This window comes from Chiloscyllium plagiosum, unplaced genomic scaffold (genome assembly GCF_037043375.1).
Source record: "Chiloscyllium plagiosum isolate Xiang-an unplaced genomic scaffold, Cpla_swu_hap1 HiC_scaffold_48, whole genome shotgun sequence".
In the NCBI taxonomy this organism is placed as follows: domain Eukaryota; kingdom Metazoa; phylum Chordata; class Chondrichthyes; order Orectolobiformes; family Hemiscylliidae; genus Chiloscyllium; species Chiloscyllium plagiosum.
The window spans coordinates 10,256,210-10,275,478 of NW_028270186.1; the positions used below are offsets into that span (position 1 = coordinate 10,256,210).

At 40.2% G+C, this 19,269-nt stretch overlaps 1 protein-coding gene across 1 annotated transcript; it reads right to left on the reverse strand.

The window, feature by feature from the left end:
* Positions 1 to 8,030: 8,030 nt before the first annotated feature.
* Positions 8,031 to 19,263, reverse strand: LOC122543090 (inositol 1,4,5-trisphosphate receptor-interacting protein-like). The gene is made up of 2 exons (XM_043681338.2): positions 19,095 to 19,263; positions 8,031 to 11,109 (listed from the first exon to the last, which is right to left on the reverse strand). Exon 2 carries the CDS (start codon positions 11,106 to 11,108, stop codon positions 9,492 to 9,494), a length of 1,617 nt encoding a protein of 538 aa, XP_043537273.1. The 5' UTR covers position 11,109; positions 19,095 to 19,263; the 3' UTR covers positions 8,031 to 9,491.
* Positions 19,264 to 19,269: the final 6 nt, after the last annotated feature.

Below are 19,269 nucleotides of genomic sequence, written 5' to 3' on the forward strand. Positions count from 1 at the left end.
TTCCCAAGAATAGGTCAAGTTTTGCACCTTCTCTAGTAGGTACATCCACATACTGAATCAGAAAATTGTCTTGTACACACTTAAGAAATTCCTCTCAAAACTTTAACACTATGGCAGTCCAGGTCGATGTTTGGAAAGTTTAAAATCCCCTACCATAACTACCCTATTATTCGTACAGATAGCTGAGATCTCCTTACAAGTTTGTTTCTCAATTTCCCTCTGACTATTGGGGGGTCTATAATACAATCCCAATAAGGTGATCATCCCTTTCTTATTTCTCAGTTCCACCCAAGTAACTTCCCCGGATGTATTTCCAGGAATATCCTCCCTCAGCACAGCTGTAATGCTACCCCTTATCAAAAATGCCACTCCCCCTCCTTTCTTGCCTCCCTTTCTATCCTTCCTGTAGCATTTGTATCCTGGAACATTAAGCTGCCAGTCCTGCCCATCCCTGAGCCATGTTTCTGTAATTGCTATGATTTCCTAGTCCCATGTTCCTAACCGTGCCCTGAGTTTACCTGCCTTCCCTGTTAGGCCCCTTGCATTGAAATAAATGCAGTTTAATTTATTAGTCTTAGCTTGTCCCTGCCTGCCCTGACTGTTTGACACACTTTTGTTCCCAGCTGTACCTGTTTCAGATCGATCTCTTTCCTCACTATCTCCCTGGGTCCCACCCCTAGTTTAAATCCTCCCAAGTAGTTCTAGCAAATTTCCCTGCTAGTATATGAGTCTCCTTCCAAATTAGGTGCAATCCATCCTTCGTGTACAGATCACTTCTACCCCAAAAGAGATTCCAATGATCCAAAAATGTGGATCCTTCTCCATACACCGGCTCCTCAGCCATGCATTCATCTGCTCTATCCTCCTATTCCTGCCCTCACTAGCTCGTAGCACTGGAGTAATCCAGATATTCCTACTCTTGAGGACCTCCTTTTTAAATTTCTGCCTAACTCTCTGTAATCTCCCTTCAGAATCTCAACCTTTTCCCTTCCAATGTCGTTGGTTCCAATGTGGACAATGACCTCCTGCTGGTCCCTCTCCCCCGTGAGAACATTCTGCACCCTCTCTGAGACATCCTTGACCCTGGCACCAGGGAAACAACACACCATTCTGCTTTTTCTCTGCTGGCCACAGAAACGTCTGTCTGTACCTCTGACTACGGAATCCCCTAACACAATTGATCTCTTGGAAGCTGACGTACCCCTCGTTGCATTAGAGCCAGTCTCAATACCAGAAATTTGGCTGTTCATGCTACGTTCCCCTGAGAATCCATCACCCTCTACATTTTCCAAAACAGCATACCTGTTTGAAATGGGTATATCCAAAAAAGACTCCTGCTCTAGCTGCCTCCTCTCTTACTCTTCCTGGAGTTAACCCATCTATGTGACTGTGTCTGAGACTCCTTCCCCCCTTTTCTCTCTTTCCTCCCCCCCCCCCCCCCACCTTCTTATAACTGCCATCCATCACATACTGTTGGTGTTGCAAATTTCTCATCGCTTCTAGCTGTCTGTCCAACCGATCCACTCGATCTGATAAGATTCACATCCGACAGCATTTATCCTTCAACTCTCTTTAAACTCCCACATCTGACAAGAAGTACATAACTCTACAAAGGCCATTTTTACTCCTTCACAATGTACAGATCCAGAAAATAACACACCTTATTCCTCTACAAACACTGCCCCAGGTTAAATTAATAGCTATGGCTTATATTTTAAGTTTAATCAAGAGACTTATCTCCAAAAACACATAATCAAGAAAGAATCCACTATACTCACTACTGCAGCCTTTCTCTTGGACAGACTTAAAACAACAATTAACTTATCTGATTCTGTGCTGTGAACTTCGCCCAACAGTTCCTCCAAGATTAGTTCTGAATTTCACTGTTTGTTAATTTTCTCCGAGTTGTGTTTGATTCTGGAAATGGATCAGTCCAGACCTACTGGAAGTATACAGTGAATGCCCATTAGAAGCTCAGAATCCATAGAAAAGAGATTATGACCCTCATATACAAGTGGAAGTAGAAATGGTGACCCATTTTATTTTTGATTGTGGATAACAAAAGACTGACCAGGCTAATTACCAATAGTGTCAAATCTGTTCTGGAGTTGGTGCCCCATTGTGACTAAATGTGGGATGTCGCCAGTAGAAATACCACTCCAGTATTTGATTTTCCATGTGCAGGACAGGGTAATGGATCAGGAGATGTCTTTGACAGAATATTGCATACTTATATAATGAATGGGCTCTCAAAATTTTGGGTTCAGAGAGAATATCTCAATTGGGCATTGGCTGACATAAATATCACTACTGCAGTTCCAATCATTTCCAATGCAGTTAATCGTAAGTTGTATCAAGCCTTTTGAAGAGTTCAACAGAATAATATAGGCAAAAAGGAGAGGACAGTTCTAGCCAGTAAAGACACTCTGGTAAAGGCTTCCTTCACATGGAAATTATCGTCTTCTGTTTGGATCTGTAGTTGGTGCACAGCCTACTGTGCATCCACAACCAGTTTCAACAGATCTCAGTGATATCATATTCTTTAGCTAGAGGCTGTTTGGTTTTTTTTAGCTCTTGCCCCATCATGTGAGACAAACCGATGATAGTAGGGATGTGGTTCAAAGGTGCCAGGACATGAGCTAAAATATGAAAGGAACATGTACTGATAGTAAAGCAAATGGATCACAACTGAGTCTTTCCCCTCCCATTCCAAGTTCTTCTGCAGGCCAGCTGAGATAGCTTCAAGCCGGGCACTCGGCAGATAACACAGCTTTTGGGATTTTTGACCATGGCCACAGAGAACAATGTTTATTTCCCCTGGCTCGCCCTTGTCAATTACAACCATATTGGGCTTTTTTCTCACACCTCTTGAATGACTCCTGATACAGTGGCACTGTCATCAGTTTGTTCATCTTCCCTTCAGTCCCACTCTCATGCACGTAGAGAGCAGAAATCTCAGCCTGTTAGACAAGCACAAAAGTGCAGGGTCCTGCACCACTACCTCCTGAATCCCTCTCTCTGCCTTGCTCACAGCCTCCTGTCCGAGATCATTGACCGAATTTGAGTCAGTAATCTGAGTGTCTGACTGCCTCCTCACACACAGGATCCAGCGAACTCCTCCCTGCTGTGTCACTCTGTTTGAAGCTCAGGCTCCACCTCATGGACTCTGAGGCAGATTTTCTAAAACAACCAACAGTTACCACAGATGTGATCATGATTAATCACAGTGAGGTCCACCAGAGACAACATTATGCTGGTACCACACTGTTCCAAATGCCTGGAAACATCCCCATGGGACATTATTACCCATGTCCCGACAAACAGGGTCAAGTTGAAATGAGCAGTGGACTTGACACAAATTATTGTTTGGTTTCAAACATAGCCTACCCAGGAATCAAAAGGCTTTTTAAAAATTGTTATCACCACAAAATGATCCTTGTATTGATAGTGTCTTGCATGGTAAAAAGTGTCAAAGTGTAGAAAATAACATTTTTATTCTGCAATGAGTGCTGTTTTACATGAATTATTCTGAATTGACTGTATGCTACAAGTTAATTTCTGGTGTGTAATGTGAAACATGGAATTAAAAATGAGCAATTTACACAGTGCTGCAGTGTGTATCTGTTTTACACTGGCATTTTCTGGTGGTGGATTTTGAAAATGTAGCTTGGTGCAGAGGCTGTGCACAAGATTGAGGACCTCTGCCCATCAGGTGAAATGCTTCAGGCAACATCCCACAGCATCTATGCAAAAGAATGGAAATGTAATCAAAGATTAGTCAATTTCTTTCAGTTTTGTCCATTTTAAAACTTTTTTTTTGCTGACTGAGACAACTTCATGTCTTTTTAAAATCATTCAGAGGATGTGGATGTCACTGGTTGGGCCAGTATTTATTGTCCATCCCTAACTGCCCAGTGGGCAATTAATTGTCAATTGTATTGCTGTGAACAATGGCCAGACCAGTAAGGATGGCAGATTTCCTTCTCTGAATGGCATTAGAAGGGTTCTTTCTGACAATCATCCATGTTTTCTTGGTCATCATTGGAATCTTAATTGCAGATTTTTAATGCATTCAAGTTCTACCAAATGCCATGATGGGATTTGAACCCATGTTCTCAAGACATGACCTCTGTCTCTGGATTACCTGTCTAGCAACAATACCACTAAGCTATCATCCTTATTATTAAGAAAATGCACTCAGTCTCACAAAAGATGCAAATGCACATTACAACAGAAGTTGTCGAAAGGGTGAACAGGCACAATGCAAAAGGGTGATAGTTTTTGCATGTTACTTTCTGTTTGCATTTGTGGAGCAACAATCAGATGCTGCTTGTCATCTGAGAAGCAAAGCAAAAGGCAGAAAGCATTGAAATATGAGAGCTTTGAATATAACTGATAATTTCAAGCATAAGATGTAGAAATGAAGGTTGTGGAGAAAGCAGATTGTGTGTGTGTGTGTGTGTGTTACAAAATAGTTCACACATTACCAATGTGTGACTGGATTGGTCTTTTACTTCGCAAATGCAAATCTTCAAGGCCAAGCAATCGTCTCACTTTGAGTCTAAAGTAATTCATCTGCCACATTGAAGAAACACTTCTTTGTTCCATGCAGCATTATTTGTGTTGTATTGTGTATGATGACCACCTCAGTGGAGGTTGGCTACATGTTCCCTGTTTGACCTGAACCTGTTTAAGTGGAGGTTGGCTACATGTTCCCTGTTTGACCTGAACCTGTTTAACGAGGAGCATTCACATCATGACCATTTAAAGTCTGCCTTTCGTCAGTCAATGTTTGTCACAAGAAAGTTAATGACATCTTGTGTTTCCTATTTCTTTGATCCAATGGCTAGTGATGCTAGATATTGCTCAAGACAGTTAGCCACAGACTGGACCGAGGGATTCAAGGCTGGTTGTCACAAGGTCATAATGGAGTGGGAAAGTGAGTTGCAGCAGAAATGCATTCACCCAGTTTGTGCGTTTGTCAACTGGCAGATCTTTTGTGACAAGAAGCCTTCCAGATCAATCTTCCTATCTTTCTTTGTCAAAAATCAGTCACAGTGAATGAATCTTTTCTTACCATTGATATTTGTACAAAGATGACAAGGTGTGTCACAAATTTGTTTTCTTTATTCATTCATGGTATGTGGGCTTCACGTAGCTGGGCCAGTATTTATTGCCCATCCTAAGTTGCCCTGAAGATGATGGTGAATTGCCTGCTTGAGCTGCTGCTCTCCATTTGCTGCAGGTGCACCCACAATACTATTATGTAATGACATATCTTTGAACCAGTGGCATGAAGGGAACTGCAATATGTTTCTATGTCAAAATAGTTAATGGCCGAGTAGGGAACGAGTGGTGCTGAGCCCTTGCCCTCCTTAGTAGTGCTCATAGATTGGAAGGTGTTGTTTCAACAGCCTCAATTATTTTTAACAGCATATCTTGTAGATGATACACTGTAAAGTCATATCAGTGGAGAGGTTTTGTGGCTGTGGTGTCAGTGAGCTTGTGTCAAGCTGAGTGAGTGTTGTTGGAGCTGCGGTCAGCGCAGGACAGTGGGAAGTCTTCACAGTCGTGACTTGTGCCGTGTAGATGCTGCTAGATTCCAAGCTTTTGATCTGCTATTGTAGCTACAATCACTGACAAATTCACGATGTTGATCATAGAGGTGAGATTATGACAATGCCAATGTCAAGGAGTGATAGCTAGATTCTTTTTGAGAGAGATGGGCATTGCTTGGCCTTCAAGTGGCAGGACTGTGACTTGCTGCTTGTCTTGCTCTTGCTGCATTGGATCATGGACTGTTTCAGTATGAGTGTTCTGGTATATGGTGCTAAAAGTTATACAACCGTCAATGGAAAATCCCCACATCGCATGTTACGATAGAAGGAAGGTCCGTGATGAGGCAACTGAAGATGATTGGAACAAAGACAATGCTGATGAATTAGTTATTATGCTGCAGTGATAGTGAAGATCTGTCTGTTTCGCGATCAGTCAATAAACACTAGCAATCTGTCTGGTCTTAAAGACTTCACAGTTTATTACTCCCAGCCGGGCACAGATCATCACAGATCACACACTTCCATGTTTCTCAGAGGAACTGCGTACATGGCTTAAAACAAAGACATTTTAATACTTTTCTTAAAGAGAGGTATAGGCCATAATTGTACATAATTACCAATTAATTAACAAAATGGTTTTATTGACAGCAACCCAACCCAATGATATTTCTGGGGACCAACTTTGTTTTCCAAAACTTAAGCCATTCTGATCTCATGAACCGAGTTTTTGCACCTGCGCTTGAAGATCAGTTAGGAGGGCCAGTAGTGTCTTAACTAGACTAGTTCTTGACATGCTGTAAAGGAAGCATTGTCTGCTGTTCTTTGTTGAGACAGACTGTGTGGTCAAGTCAATTATGCAGCTATAGCAGTGTTAAAAGCCATTTTATGCAGCTTTAAGCAGAATTGTCAATTTGTAGCCTAGAAGCCATTTTATGTTTTTGCATAAAGAAGCCTTGTATTTACAGCTAAATTAGTAAGAATATGTATTGAGTGGTTGTCTTTGACAACAACTAGTTACCTCAGCCTGTATTCAGGTTTTAAATTCTCACTCGTATCCCTACCTCTGAGCCAAAAGGCCCAGGTTCAAGCTATCTGCTTCAGACCTGTTTCAGAACATGGCTGAACAAGGTCATGTAAAATACCTACCCTGAGGAATTCCTGAAGCAGTGTCTTGTAGCCGCAAGACATGGCTTCCTCTTATGCTCAACCTCCAGCATGGCAGACTTCCAACAAACATGATCATCTTCCTTTATGTCAGCTTTGACTCAAGTTAAGTTGGATACCGAACAATTCACAATTGCTCTTTCGATGCAGATGTGTCACTTTATGGTCAAAATGTCTAACTGCTGCTTTGAAACTCTGCCTGAGTCCATTCAATTTATTTGAATTTACTTCCAATTTAACTGCAATGCAGAATCCACTACCTGTTTTGCCTTTTGTGCCCTCCATTCTTGCTCTGCCACTTTGTAACGGAACAGTATCCCTATTGGAATAATCAAAATTTTTGTCCTTTTTAAACCACACATTTGATAAGATCATTAGGTATTGCAAATCATAACTAGCACTCAGGCCATTTCTAACCCATCTCCCAAACATTTGAATGTCATCTGGATAAGTGGACAATCATTTGGGGTCCTTAACTAGAGGAGAGTACAATTACCACATTCAAAACAAGTTTGGACACATATGTGAATAGCCAAGATTTAAACACAATAAAAACCGAACCAAGTGCAGATGCTGGTAATCAGACACAAAAGCAGAAATTGCTGGGAAAGCTCAGCAGGTCTTTCAGCATCTATGGAGAGAAATCAGACTTAACGTTTTGGGTTCACATCGGGATAGAGGCCAAACACAGACAAGTGGAACTAGTTCAATTTAGGAAATCTGGTCCACATAGACAAGTTAAACCAAAGAGTCTGTTTCTCTGCCGAATGACTCTGACTCTATAATCATCTATGTGAACACAATGTACTAAAATTCAGATATACATGTTATGCTGTCAGTAGTACATGGTGAAGTTACTTTCTTTTTTTAGACATGTCATGAGTGGTTTTTTTGAGAAAAGTACAACTCTCACAAGTCAATGACCAAAGAAGAATTAGGTCTGCAGGTGAAGTTTGGGGTATATACCCTATTATGCTAACTTTCGCTGGGATATATTTGAATAAATAGCTTTCTCTGCTCAAACCTGTCTAACGTTCTCAATTATTCAGTATCAAATACAATCAAATGTATTGATTACGTGTGTCAACCACACCTGCAATGAGTAACAGATGACTATTATTTCAAAAACGTGTAACTGACTTCAGATTAATTGCTTCAATCCTCTGGCGATAGACTGCATTATATTGTGGGAACTGATGCATTCCCGAATTCCATCATGAATTATGAACTCTGTTCGAAGATATAACAGATTTATTCATTATAAAATATAGTGTATAGTAGACGAGAAAGCACCCTATTATACATGTCGGCTGGAACACTGCATTTTAATAAATGACCATGAATAAATGTCCAAAGCCTTTCATACAAAAGATCACAGTTGAAAAGAGAATCTAAGATGTTGATTAATTTATTAATGTTTAAACATTGCTAGATTGTAAAAGGAATAGCAAGGTTTTTAAAAATCCACAATGTTTCAAGTTTTTCAAAGATTATGGTGAGCTTTCATTAAATGCATTGAGGAAACATGTTTTAGTTACAAAAGCAAATTCAGGAGCATAGCGAGGGAACTATCAAGATGGCAAAAGGCTGGAGGTGACAGGAATCAATAGTCATAATTACAACTCTTTCATATTTCCTTCCAGGAATTGGAGGTTCAGCAGAGCTTGCTCAAATGTGCAGTAATGTTCACCTGCTAGATGGAACTTGAGGTGTCAGTTAAAGAGAGTCCACTACCATTTCTTCAAATAAGAAGTTGCACTGCAGGTATGAGTTCTCAACACATCACCATGCCACAAGGGACACATTCATTGAACATTCATGTTTTAAAGAATGATTAAGTAATTGTTGAAAAGATCATTTTTAATTCCTTGTAACACCCTTGCACAAATAGCACTTTTGCTTAGAAATGCACCATTATCCTCACACCTGAAAAAAACAGGGTGAACAAATGTGGAAAACCAATGAGAAAAAACAAGCTGTCAAGCTCTGCTATTATCAAGAACAGTAAGACTTGGCTATTGGGAATAAACATGAATCATTTTGTTCATATCTTTAAGGTTTCATGAGGTGTGTGATAAGAGCCTAGCACCAAATGAAGGACTTGATTAATGAGACTAATGTGAGGATTGTACAACACATACATGATAAATCCTTAATCACTGCATTTGTATTTCAACATGGTTACTGAACAAGTATGGATTGCTAATGTTGCTCAGTAATGACTTGAGGTCAGTTGTTGGTTTGGTTTAAATTTTGGACATATCCTCTCCCCTCACCACTGACTGAGGACTCAGTCACGGTGTACTCTCTCAATTTATCCAGTTCCAAATCCTTTTGCAATGACTGGACTGCCCACTGCCTACTCATCCCATTCACAATGACACTGTCAGTTAAGTTGTCCACTATCACAATGTGAACAGAAAGGAGAAATCATAAGCAGATATCTGAGAAATTGTGGAAATCCAGAGTGTACAGCTACTTGCAACATATTTACAATTTCAAGATGTCCACATACACATTCCGAATGCATGATCAGGATAGGAAGTCCAAGTGGAGAGTTGAAGTATCTGCCAGCAAAAAACAACCATTTTGACCTGGGGAGAACACTTAACGATAAAATGGCATTAGAAAATTGTCCATGTATTAAAAAAGAGAAATGAGTGCCATGTAAATAACATCTATTCGAATGGACTCTGAGTGGAAATGTAAATATTACATATCTGTTAAATAATTCTGCTCCCAACCTAGGAGCAAAGGCTCTGTTTTCAGTCAGCTGACTGTATTATCTTTAATGCATTCCATCATTAATGGACCCATGTCCCTTAATATTTTCTGATATTCCATTAATGCTTGACCGTAAGTGTCACGCTCTGTTACAAAGGACCGGAAGAGGTTTATAGGCTCTGCATACAGAAGCATTTCTGGAATTCCCATTTGTTTAGGAAATGTTTGATTTCCGATCATAAATCGGGAGAGCCGTTTCTCATCCAAGCATTTTCCGAGATACTTCAAAATGTCTCTGAGCCGATATTCCAGGTGACACTCATGCCAGTTTGAATATGGCTGACTTAACAACAGATGCATAAGGACAGTCTTAAAAAAGTAGGACCCAAGAATGTTTCGCTGATCTGGAGTGCTGCGCAGCTTTTCAGTTAGAAAGATCAATATTTGAAGGCACTTGAGGTGACAACTGTTTTTGGGAACGCTTTTTGCCATGATTTTCAGAAACCTGTACTCGCAGACAGCACAGGATATGTGCCAGTAGGTAGTGGATGGCACTGTATTCTTGGTGTAATCAGGAAAGCTCGATACGAGATAGACATCTGAATCCTTCAGCCTCACAGCAGGGAAGGCTTTAATGTAGATGTTTCGTCCCGATTGATACTGGACTTTTAAACCACAGCAACCAGTAATATTGTGGAAGGAAAGATCAAAGTCATACTTATGACAAACATTGTTCCAGGATTTTGCTAGTGCGACCCTGAACCATTTTAGTACTTTCTTGTAGTCCAAATACCACTCGGAACACACAATAGAAGCCAGGCAATTTGCACGATCATCAGCTTCAAACCTTTTACTGTGAATAAGACAAAGAACATCACCTTCAAGTTCAGTACTCTTACACAGGCAGCCCAAGTCAGCGCTGCCAGGTGTTACCATAACAATCCGGCCATAACTTTGCTTATCAGGTGGGAGGTCACAGCAGCAGATCTCTGGTTTAAAGCAATACCCATCCTGAAGAAAGATTGGAACCAAAATATCATACACAGATGGTGTCTTGCAGCCCCATTTCTCAAACTGACTACCGATGCCAACACAATCTTCAAGGATCAGCTCAGAATCCCATTGGCAAATATTCCTGCAGGCTTCCAACAGGTTGTCGACAAAGCTCTCGACAAATTCACACGTCTGCATTGGCTCTTGGCTCACGTTCTGAATACATACATTGTAAAACTGGTCCAGAACACATTTGTCAGGAATATTCAAAATGTTGCTGTATATTCTTTGAGGAAATTCATTTTCCTTCTCTCCTTCCTCCTCCTCTTCACTGTTGTAGTCCTGTGGTGTATGTGGCCACGTGTCCTGTCTCCACAGTTCCAAGAACAGAATTGTGACCATCAAGAGAATATTCCAGGTATTCCAATCGATCGGTGTTGAGTTTTCTGCTTTTACGAGTGTACTGACCTTCATTTCCTGTTCAGGATCATTCTTCTCATCCACTTCTTTCTGGAGCCGCTCCATTTCCAGCTTATACTTGCTCTCCTGCTCCTTTATTCTTGACTGAACCTCTTCATTCTCAACTTCATCACTCAGGAGGCGGGGGTGGTACAAACTTCCCGTGATCACCAGGAGGCACACACTGAAAAGCCCGAGTAGTGCTGGCATCCTACAAACAATAAGCAGAGAAAAGATTTTCAGAGGATATGTACAGCACGAATTAGATTTGTACATCTATAAGAAGCTGAGGCCCCATTGAGAGATCTTGTCGGTAATGCAAATAATTCCTCCTCTTCACTATTTCATGATATGCACCAGCTTCCTTTCCTATCCTATAACTGCCTCAAGCAATTAATAATGCGGTGTACTGATGGTGTCATTTTAAGAGCTTGCACCAAACGTTTAAATTCTTATCCACCAATGTTGACAGCACATAGCCTTGCATTAAAAATTAACTGCTTGAAAGCCACAGATGGCCCATGCAAATTTTTGATATGGAGTGGAGTGACAAAGGTAGGAAAATTAGGCATAAAAGGCTGGGAATGTAAAAATATGCAACACCCAGTGTGAAAATACACCGTTCACAGAAACACACAAATATTTACAAGTCCATTTTCATATTTCAGCATATCTGAATTAATCTGGAGCAATGTGACTTCAGGTTTGGTATATGTTGTGAGTCTGAGTAACTTCTGTTCTGGACTGCTGGTTTTTAATTGAATACTGGGGACTCGAACAATTTGACATCAGGCAATGTAACCTCCATGCCTCACTCGGTCCAAGTTTTGTTTTCACCCTCTGATCTGTATGTCCTCGCTTACTATGATTTATCTGAACTGTTTGTAAAGAAAGCTTTTCATGGTACTTAGGTCCATGTAACAATACATCAAATCAAATGGAAGTGCAAGACATTCATGTTGTAAAGTTTTGCAAAGATAAGTAGTTGTCATGAGAAAATGGCAAGCTTTGATGCAAACAGCTGAGATAGGAATTAAGCATTTTTGGTGGTTTGGAGCTCCACAATTGTGAATTTTGGGGAAGGGACAAGATGGGCGAGAATTGGTATGTGAACGTTGATTTACAAAGCAGGATTATGTAGCTTGGAGAAAACAAGTCGAGGACAGGATATCTAGGAACAAGACAGCAAAGGGGAGAGACCTGACAATGGAAACATGAATAAAATAGACAATAAATGTTGTACTGAAGATCAAGGAAGCAGGAGGCAGAACTCGACAAGAAGTATCACCACTCAGGCAGCAGGTATATGAACAGTGGTCTGTCCAGTGTGCCCCAAATAACAGCAATGCACTCCCTCTGCAATAAAGGCCATAGGAATCCTCAGAAAAAGCTATTATTGGGAAAATCTGAAATTCCTCCACTCCTCTGTTTTGACCCCTTCATCACTAAGTTATCACAACAAATCTAGGAAACCATTCTACTCTAATTAATATTGCAGTGACTTCCTATGAAATAAAAATTGTCCCAGCTGGAAAGATTCAACAATCCCAGAAAGAGTTATAGAGTCATATTGCATGGAAACAGATCTTGCAATTCAACCAATCCATGACAACCATAATCCCATACTTGGCAAAAGTGAGGACTGCAGATGGAGATTAGAGTCAAGAATGTGGTGCTGGAAAAGCACAGCAGGTCAGGCAGCATCCGAGGAGCAGGAAAATTGACAATTTGGACAAAAGCCCTTCATCTGGAAGTGCTCTTGCCCAAATTGTTAATTTTCCCTCTCCTCGGATGTTGCCTGAGCTGCCATGCTTTTCCAGCACCATAATCCCAAACTAAATTATTCCCACCTGTCTGCTCCTGGCCCATACCTTTGCTATTATTATCCTTATCCAAATGTCTTTTAAACATTGCACGTTTACCCACATCCACTCCTTCCTCAGGAAGTATATTCCACACGCCAACCATCTTCTATGTTTAAATTGCCCCTCATTTCTTCTTTAAATCTTTCTCCTCTCATCTTTAAAATTTGCCCCCTAACTTGAAGTCCCGCATTCTAGAGAAAAGGCAACTACTATTAATCCTGTCTGTACCCCTCATAATTTTATTAACTTCTGCAAGATCACTTCTCAAACTCCTACACTCCCGTGAAAAATGTCCAACCAGCCCCAGTCTTTCTTAATAACTTAAACCTTCCTTACCTGGCAACATCCTGGGAAATCTTTTCTGAACTCTCTCTGGCTTAATAACATCCTTCCAAGTCTGGGTGACCAGAACTGGACAAAGTACTCACAAAAAGGCCTCACCAATGTCCTGTATAACCTCAATATGACATGGGGAAAAAGAAACTACCTCAACACCCATCATAGTTCTGTCCTTTTGTAATTTAACACTTTAACTCCAGTAATGTATTTATTTGAAACAAAATGATTGGACAAGCACAACATGTTCTCATCAAATCTTAGAAACCTCAGTAAATTCAGCATCTATTGCACGAATGAAGTGATAGGTACAATTTTAATGGGGATGCACGAACACTGAGATCTGAGGATACCCACAGATAAATCTCAAGATGACAACAAAATTTCACCAAGCTGATATAAAAATAGCGATCTGGTTCTATTCACGGATGAATCGAACACAAAAGAAAGAAATTATGAAATTTCATAAGGTTCAGTACAACCAAATCTGCAGTATCATGCTCAGTCTGAGCACCAAACTTTAGGAAAGACGTCAAGGGCCTAAGAGGGTGCAGAAGAGACATAAGAACAGAATGTTAGAATCCTCACTGATTTTTTTGTTATTTTCATTTTTTTTCAGTTTTGGTTTGGAGCTGTGAACTGAGGTGAAGATATCCTTTGGACTGTGAGAAGCCAAAAACAAAAGAACAAAACAAACAAGCTATTGTTTGTTTCTAAGGCCAGGCCTGAAAGTTAATTGCAGGTTGGTTCTTCATAAAAAGTATTCTGCAGATTCTTCACAACACCAGGGACAGACAACTAGATAGCAAATGTGTGGCCATTAATAAGGTCATTACCTGGAAATTAGTGCTACCAAGTGTGCAAAGGAACATGATGGTAACAGAAGTAAGGGCAATAGTTTGAACCGACTTTTGTGTGAAGTTTGGCTCTTGATGTTACAGGATAAAAATCAAAAAACTCCCTGCCTAACTTCCCCTTATCAACTGTTGCACATTCAGAGAACAGAAACAAAGTATTACTGACTTCCTCAGAGTGAACTCAAAATGTCACCCTGATCGACATCACCTTAAAACCAATCAAGAAACAATCACATATGCCTCAACAACAATGCATTGTGAAAACCAGTGACGTAATTTGACCAGTTTTGTTATTTTATTTATTCCTTAATTATATTTGATTCATCTATTTTTTTGTGTGAGACTGAAAGCAAAGATTTTTGGATTTAAATCAGAGATATGAATTAAATTATTTTGTTGCTTAATTTTGCTCTGCTAAAGTATGAGTAATAAATACTTAAGCCTTTTGTTTACCGTACAAACCTGATGTCTATAATTATTCAGAATCTCAAATTGGTTATTCAAAAGCAATAGGTGTTGATTGAAACCTTTGGGGTCAATTTTGAGGGTCTTTGAAAGTTTTAAGTTTACTGTGTTGTGAATATAGAGATAGGAAGGCTGATTTGATTTGGCTGTCTGTCTCCATGTTGTAACAGCAGTATCAGGGATGGGGGATTTCAGTTATGTGGACAGATGAGAGAAGCTGAAGTTGATCGCCTTGGGGCAGAAAGGTGAAGAGGTGATTTCTTTTGGGTTTCAAAATTGATCATTTTGCAAGTAAATAATCATCTTTAACGGTAAAAAGATCAGGAACCAGGATACACTGATATAAGGAGACGGGCAAAAATAAATCTAAGGTCACGTGATAAAACTTTTTCTTTGACACAGATACTGTACTTGGGATTGCACTGCCTGCACAGATGGTAAGAGCAGAGTCATGAGCAACATTGAAAGGTGAGAAAAATTTGGAATGGCAAAAATATAGATGACACACAAACAACAAAAAAAAGGAATTAAAAGCAATCTGCAGATGCTGGAAATCTGAAATGTTGGACACACTCAGAAGGTCTGGCAAAATCTGTAGAGAGAGAAACAGTTAACACTTCAGGACTGATATGACTTTTTTTCAGGACAAGCAGTTCTACTGAGTTTTTCCAAGAGAGCGAAATGAATTGGACAGCACTCCCTCTGTCCTCCATCTGTGTTATCTCAGAGTGAAATGACCAATAAAAATATATCCCAGCACCCTCAATATTCTTGCCTTAGTTTTAACTTCAGTGTTGAGTGCCAGAGAACAGCCAGATCTTTCTCTGTTACCACCAGTTTCATTACTTTTCTCTGAAGATCAAATGTACAGTACAGGATTTACCTAATCAATATTCATAGCCTTGCCAAGCTGAGCATCATTTGCAAATGTCACGAGCTCAAAATCCAGCATTTATTGTTTTGCCTTAAGTAGCCTTTGCTCTTCCAATAACTTTACCAAATTTAAATATCTACCCATCACATACATCTAGATCATTAAAAATAGTGAACAACAACAGTGTCAAGGCAATCCTGCACCTCAGTACAAGACAGTGAATTCCAAGCAAATTCACTCAATCTCGTGCAAAAGATTGGTATGAATACCAAAGACTTTTGCCTTGTAAAAATGCTCTTTTTCAGTCAAAAGATTTTTAGAAACTTCCACAGACAATATGTATTAGCTTGGTGACTTGTCAAAGTACAAAATCACATTTATAAAATGGAACTGTTTATTTTTGAAGCTAAATTGGCAATCCCTCATATTCCCCCTGTCCAATGGTCATATTTTGATGGTTTCCAGCATCCTTCCTGACACAAAACAAATTAGCCAATAGCTGCAACCATCTTCTTTTACAATCTTGAGACTACATTCACCTCCTTACAGTTGACCAACAAAATATGAAAGAATCAGGAAAGGGACTTGCATAAAATTTGTCTTAGCTTCCCAAAAACTTCTGAGTGGAAAATGTTCAATTCGGATACTGTTCATTCAAGGCTGCTAATTCCATTTAAAAACAATATGTTCATCATGAACTGAAACAGAAATTGCTGGAGAAACTCAGCAAGTTTGGCAGTATTTGTGGAGGGAAGCAGTTTTACCAGAGTCCAGTGGCCCATCTTCAAAGCTGGACTCAAATAATTAACTTTGCTTTCTCTCCAGAGATACTGTCAGACCTGCTGAGTTTCTCGAGAAACGTCTCATTTTTTTCAGAACTCCAGCATCCAGAGTTCTTCTTTTGTTCTGATGTTTATCTCTAGTTTTTTGGTACTAGAGAAATTTAGCATTGCTGGAGAAAGACATTGTCAAAATTTATTATCCCACATTCATTAGGATAATTTATGAGAAATATAACATAAAAGGAAAATGTTGTTTATACTGTATGAAAGGGAGTTCTGATTGATTGGTAGATGCATTACAATGGAGAATGCACAAGTTTGTGATGATGAAGATTAACATCGAAGCTTAGTTTACATTTGAAACCAGTCAGGTTGATTCTGATTGATCAAGGCATTATCCTGAAAAATGAACGAGGGAATGTTCATCATCTATTTTGTTCAGTTGAAATAGACACAGTGTGTGTCCATGTTCCTTCTGTTGCCTGGAACAGGACCCTGTGTATTACAGCATGTACACTCCAGTGCAGGCAAGCATCATATACTGCTACAAGTTTGAGCAGCATGTGAAATTCATTTCACACTTCAGGTATCCCCCACTTTGAGAGTTCGCTTTATGCCACTTCGCTTTTACGAAATACCTACATTAGTACCTGTTTTTGCTCAGCAAAAGAAATCCAATGAGGATTTTTACTTTTATGAATAAAGGTGAAATTTTTCCCATATAAAGAAATTAATGCTTCTTCACTTTATGCCATTTCAGCTTAGGACAGATTTCTGAGGAAAGCTCTACTTTATGATTTTCAGGAATATATAAAAAAATACAAAAATATAACAGCCAACAGAAATGGTGTTCACCACTACCAATGCTGCTTTCAAATGAGAAAGACATTCAATCTTTCAAAGAAATGCTAAGTTGTAGGTGAATGTCAGTACCAGTCAAGAAGCAATGTTTGGATTCCCTAGTGCAGATGGTCATTGGCTGGCTCCAGAGTGGTGCAAATGTTACTTGTCACATGTCAACCCAAGTCTGGATATTGTCCAGGTCTTGATGTCCTTGGATATGCTTCAGTATCGAAGGAGCTACAAATGAAGCTGAACTTTGTGCAATCATTTGCGAACATCCCAACTTCTGACTTGATGATTGCCTGAAGATCATTGATGAAGCAGCTGAAGATGGACATTACCCTGCAGAGATGTCTTGGAGCTGAGATGACTGACCTGCACCTACCACAACCATCTTGCTTTGTGCGAGGCATGACTAGAAGCAGTGACGAGTATCCTCCCAGATTCCCATTGACTCTAATGCCATACAGTCGAATGTCAACTTGATGTCACTGTTGCCTCATGTCTGGAATTCAGCTCTTTGGTCCAGATTTTAATCAAGGCTGTAACAAGGTCAGGAATTGAGTGGTCCTTGCAGAACCCAAACTGAGAATCAGTGAGCCAGTTATTACAAAGCAGGTGCTGCTTGATATTGCTATTGATGCTCCCTTCTATCACTTCACTGTCAATCTAACATAGGCTGGCAGGGCAGTTTATATTTGGCTTGTATATATACAGGACATACCCAGATAATTTTCCACATCCCCAGGTTGATGCCATCTCATGAATTAGCTAGGCTCGGGATGTGGCAAGTTCTGAATCACATGTACAATTATTGACAGGGCCCATGGCCTTTGCAGTATCCCATACCTTCAGCCATTTCTTCATGTGACATGGAGTGAATTGAATTGGCTTAAAACTGGTCACTGTGATGCTGGGGACCTCCACCTGGGGCCAAGATAGGTCATCCATTTGGTACATCTGGAAGATGATCACTGCAAATGTCTCAACATAATCTTTTGCACTTGTGCTGGGGTCTTCTCCATCCCTCCTCCTCCTCTCCCTCCCCCGCCAGTTTTGCACATCATGTTCCAGTTAGTTGATTTCCATCTCCAACAAGAGAAATTGCCTTTGGACATTGAATGGCAACGCAATTAGCTGAATCCCAACTCTGAACATCTCGGGGCTTTGGAGCACAAGACTTGGAATCATTTAATAGTCAGGAAAATATACTGTTCAACAATTAAGATGTCAGCTTTGTATTTCTAAATGGATGGACATTGATGAAAAAATAAATTTCAAAAAAAGCTTAAGTACAAGCCAAAATGAGGGACATATTTTCAGGTCGTCTTCCAAACAGTCCAAAATTTACAAAACATTTTGCAACACCAGGAGCAAAAAGCTGAAAAGTTGGTGGGAAATAAACTCGTGAAGAGACTGTAATGATTGGAATGGGAACGTCTGCAAGCATCATCCGCAACTTTTTCTAATCCTTGCTCAGATTCTCAACCAGAAGCACATAGCATATTAGTGAAATTCCTGGTCACACGATCGCTCCAACATGATTTTAGCCACAGGCTGCAATCTTAAAACAGTACGTACAATCGTGATTCGACTGCACGTACATCCCAAATACATGAATTGAAATGTCCAACTATTAAGTTAGCTTAAAAGAAAAATATAATGAAATTACACTCATACTCTGTTTTGCTTCTCACCAGTTTACCAAAACACAAGATGAAAAAATGTTGTGCAAATGGTCATTGGGATTCTATGCGCAAAACAAAAAAAAAGTCTGTGGATTAAAATTGAGTAGGTAAATCTGGATTCGCAATTGGCTGGGATGTGACGAATGGACGTTAATGAAATACACAATGAAAACTGCTGTTTATCTCCAGATCCCAGAATTCGAAACGTGGAAAAGTGGTGAAGAGTGAACCTGGGACTTAAACTGGGCGTGAAAGAGATGAAGCCCCCAACCCAAATTCCATTGGCTGTGGGCCAGGTCGCACATAATAGTTGCTCAAAGGTTCGTGTGTCTGGAATGTGAGGATAGGATGGTTCAGAGGAAAATGAAAGTAGGACAAACTTTCAGGCTGACTGCAAGCAGAAGCGGCGCTACTTTGGAACTAAATGTTTGCAATTTGGTCGGATGCAATTGCTGTTGAACCGGTGGAAGCCAGGCCAGCCCTTACCTGGTCACTTATGGCCCCCGAGCCCGCTTCACATGGCGCTGGGGCCTCGCTGCACGGGCGGCGCTGCTTAGTTTAGGCTGCCATGTCTAGGAAGCGCCTCCTCTGCCTGTCCTCATAACGCTGAGGCGGGACAATACCTTCCCCTGTGACGCCACTAGCCAAGCCGGCCAGCTTG

What these genes read in the sequence shown, in the direction of transcription:
- LOC122543090 (XM_043681338.2), bottom strand. Translation starts at nt 11,108, where the DNA reads ATGCCAGCACTACTCGGGCTTTTCAGTGTGTGCCTCCTGGTGATCACG.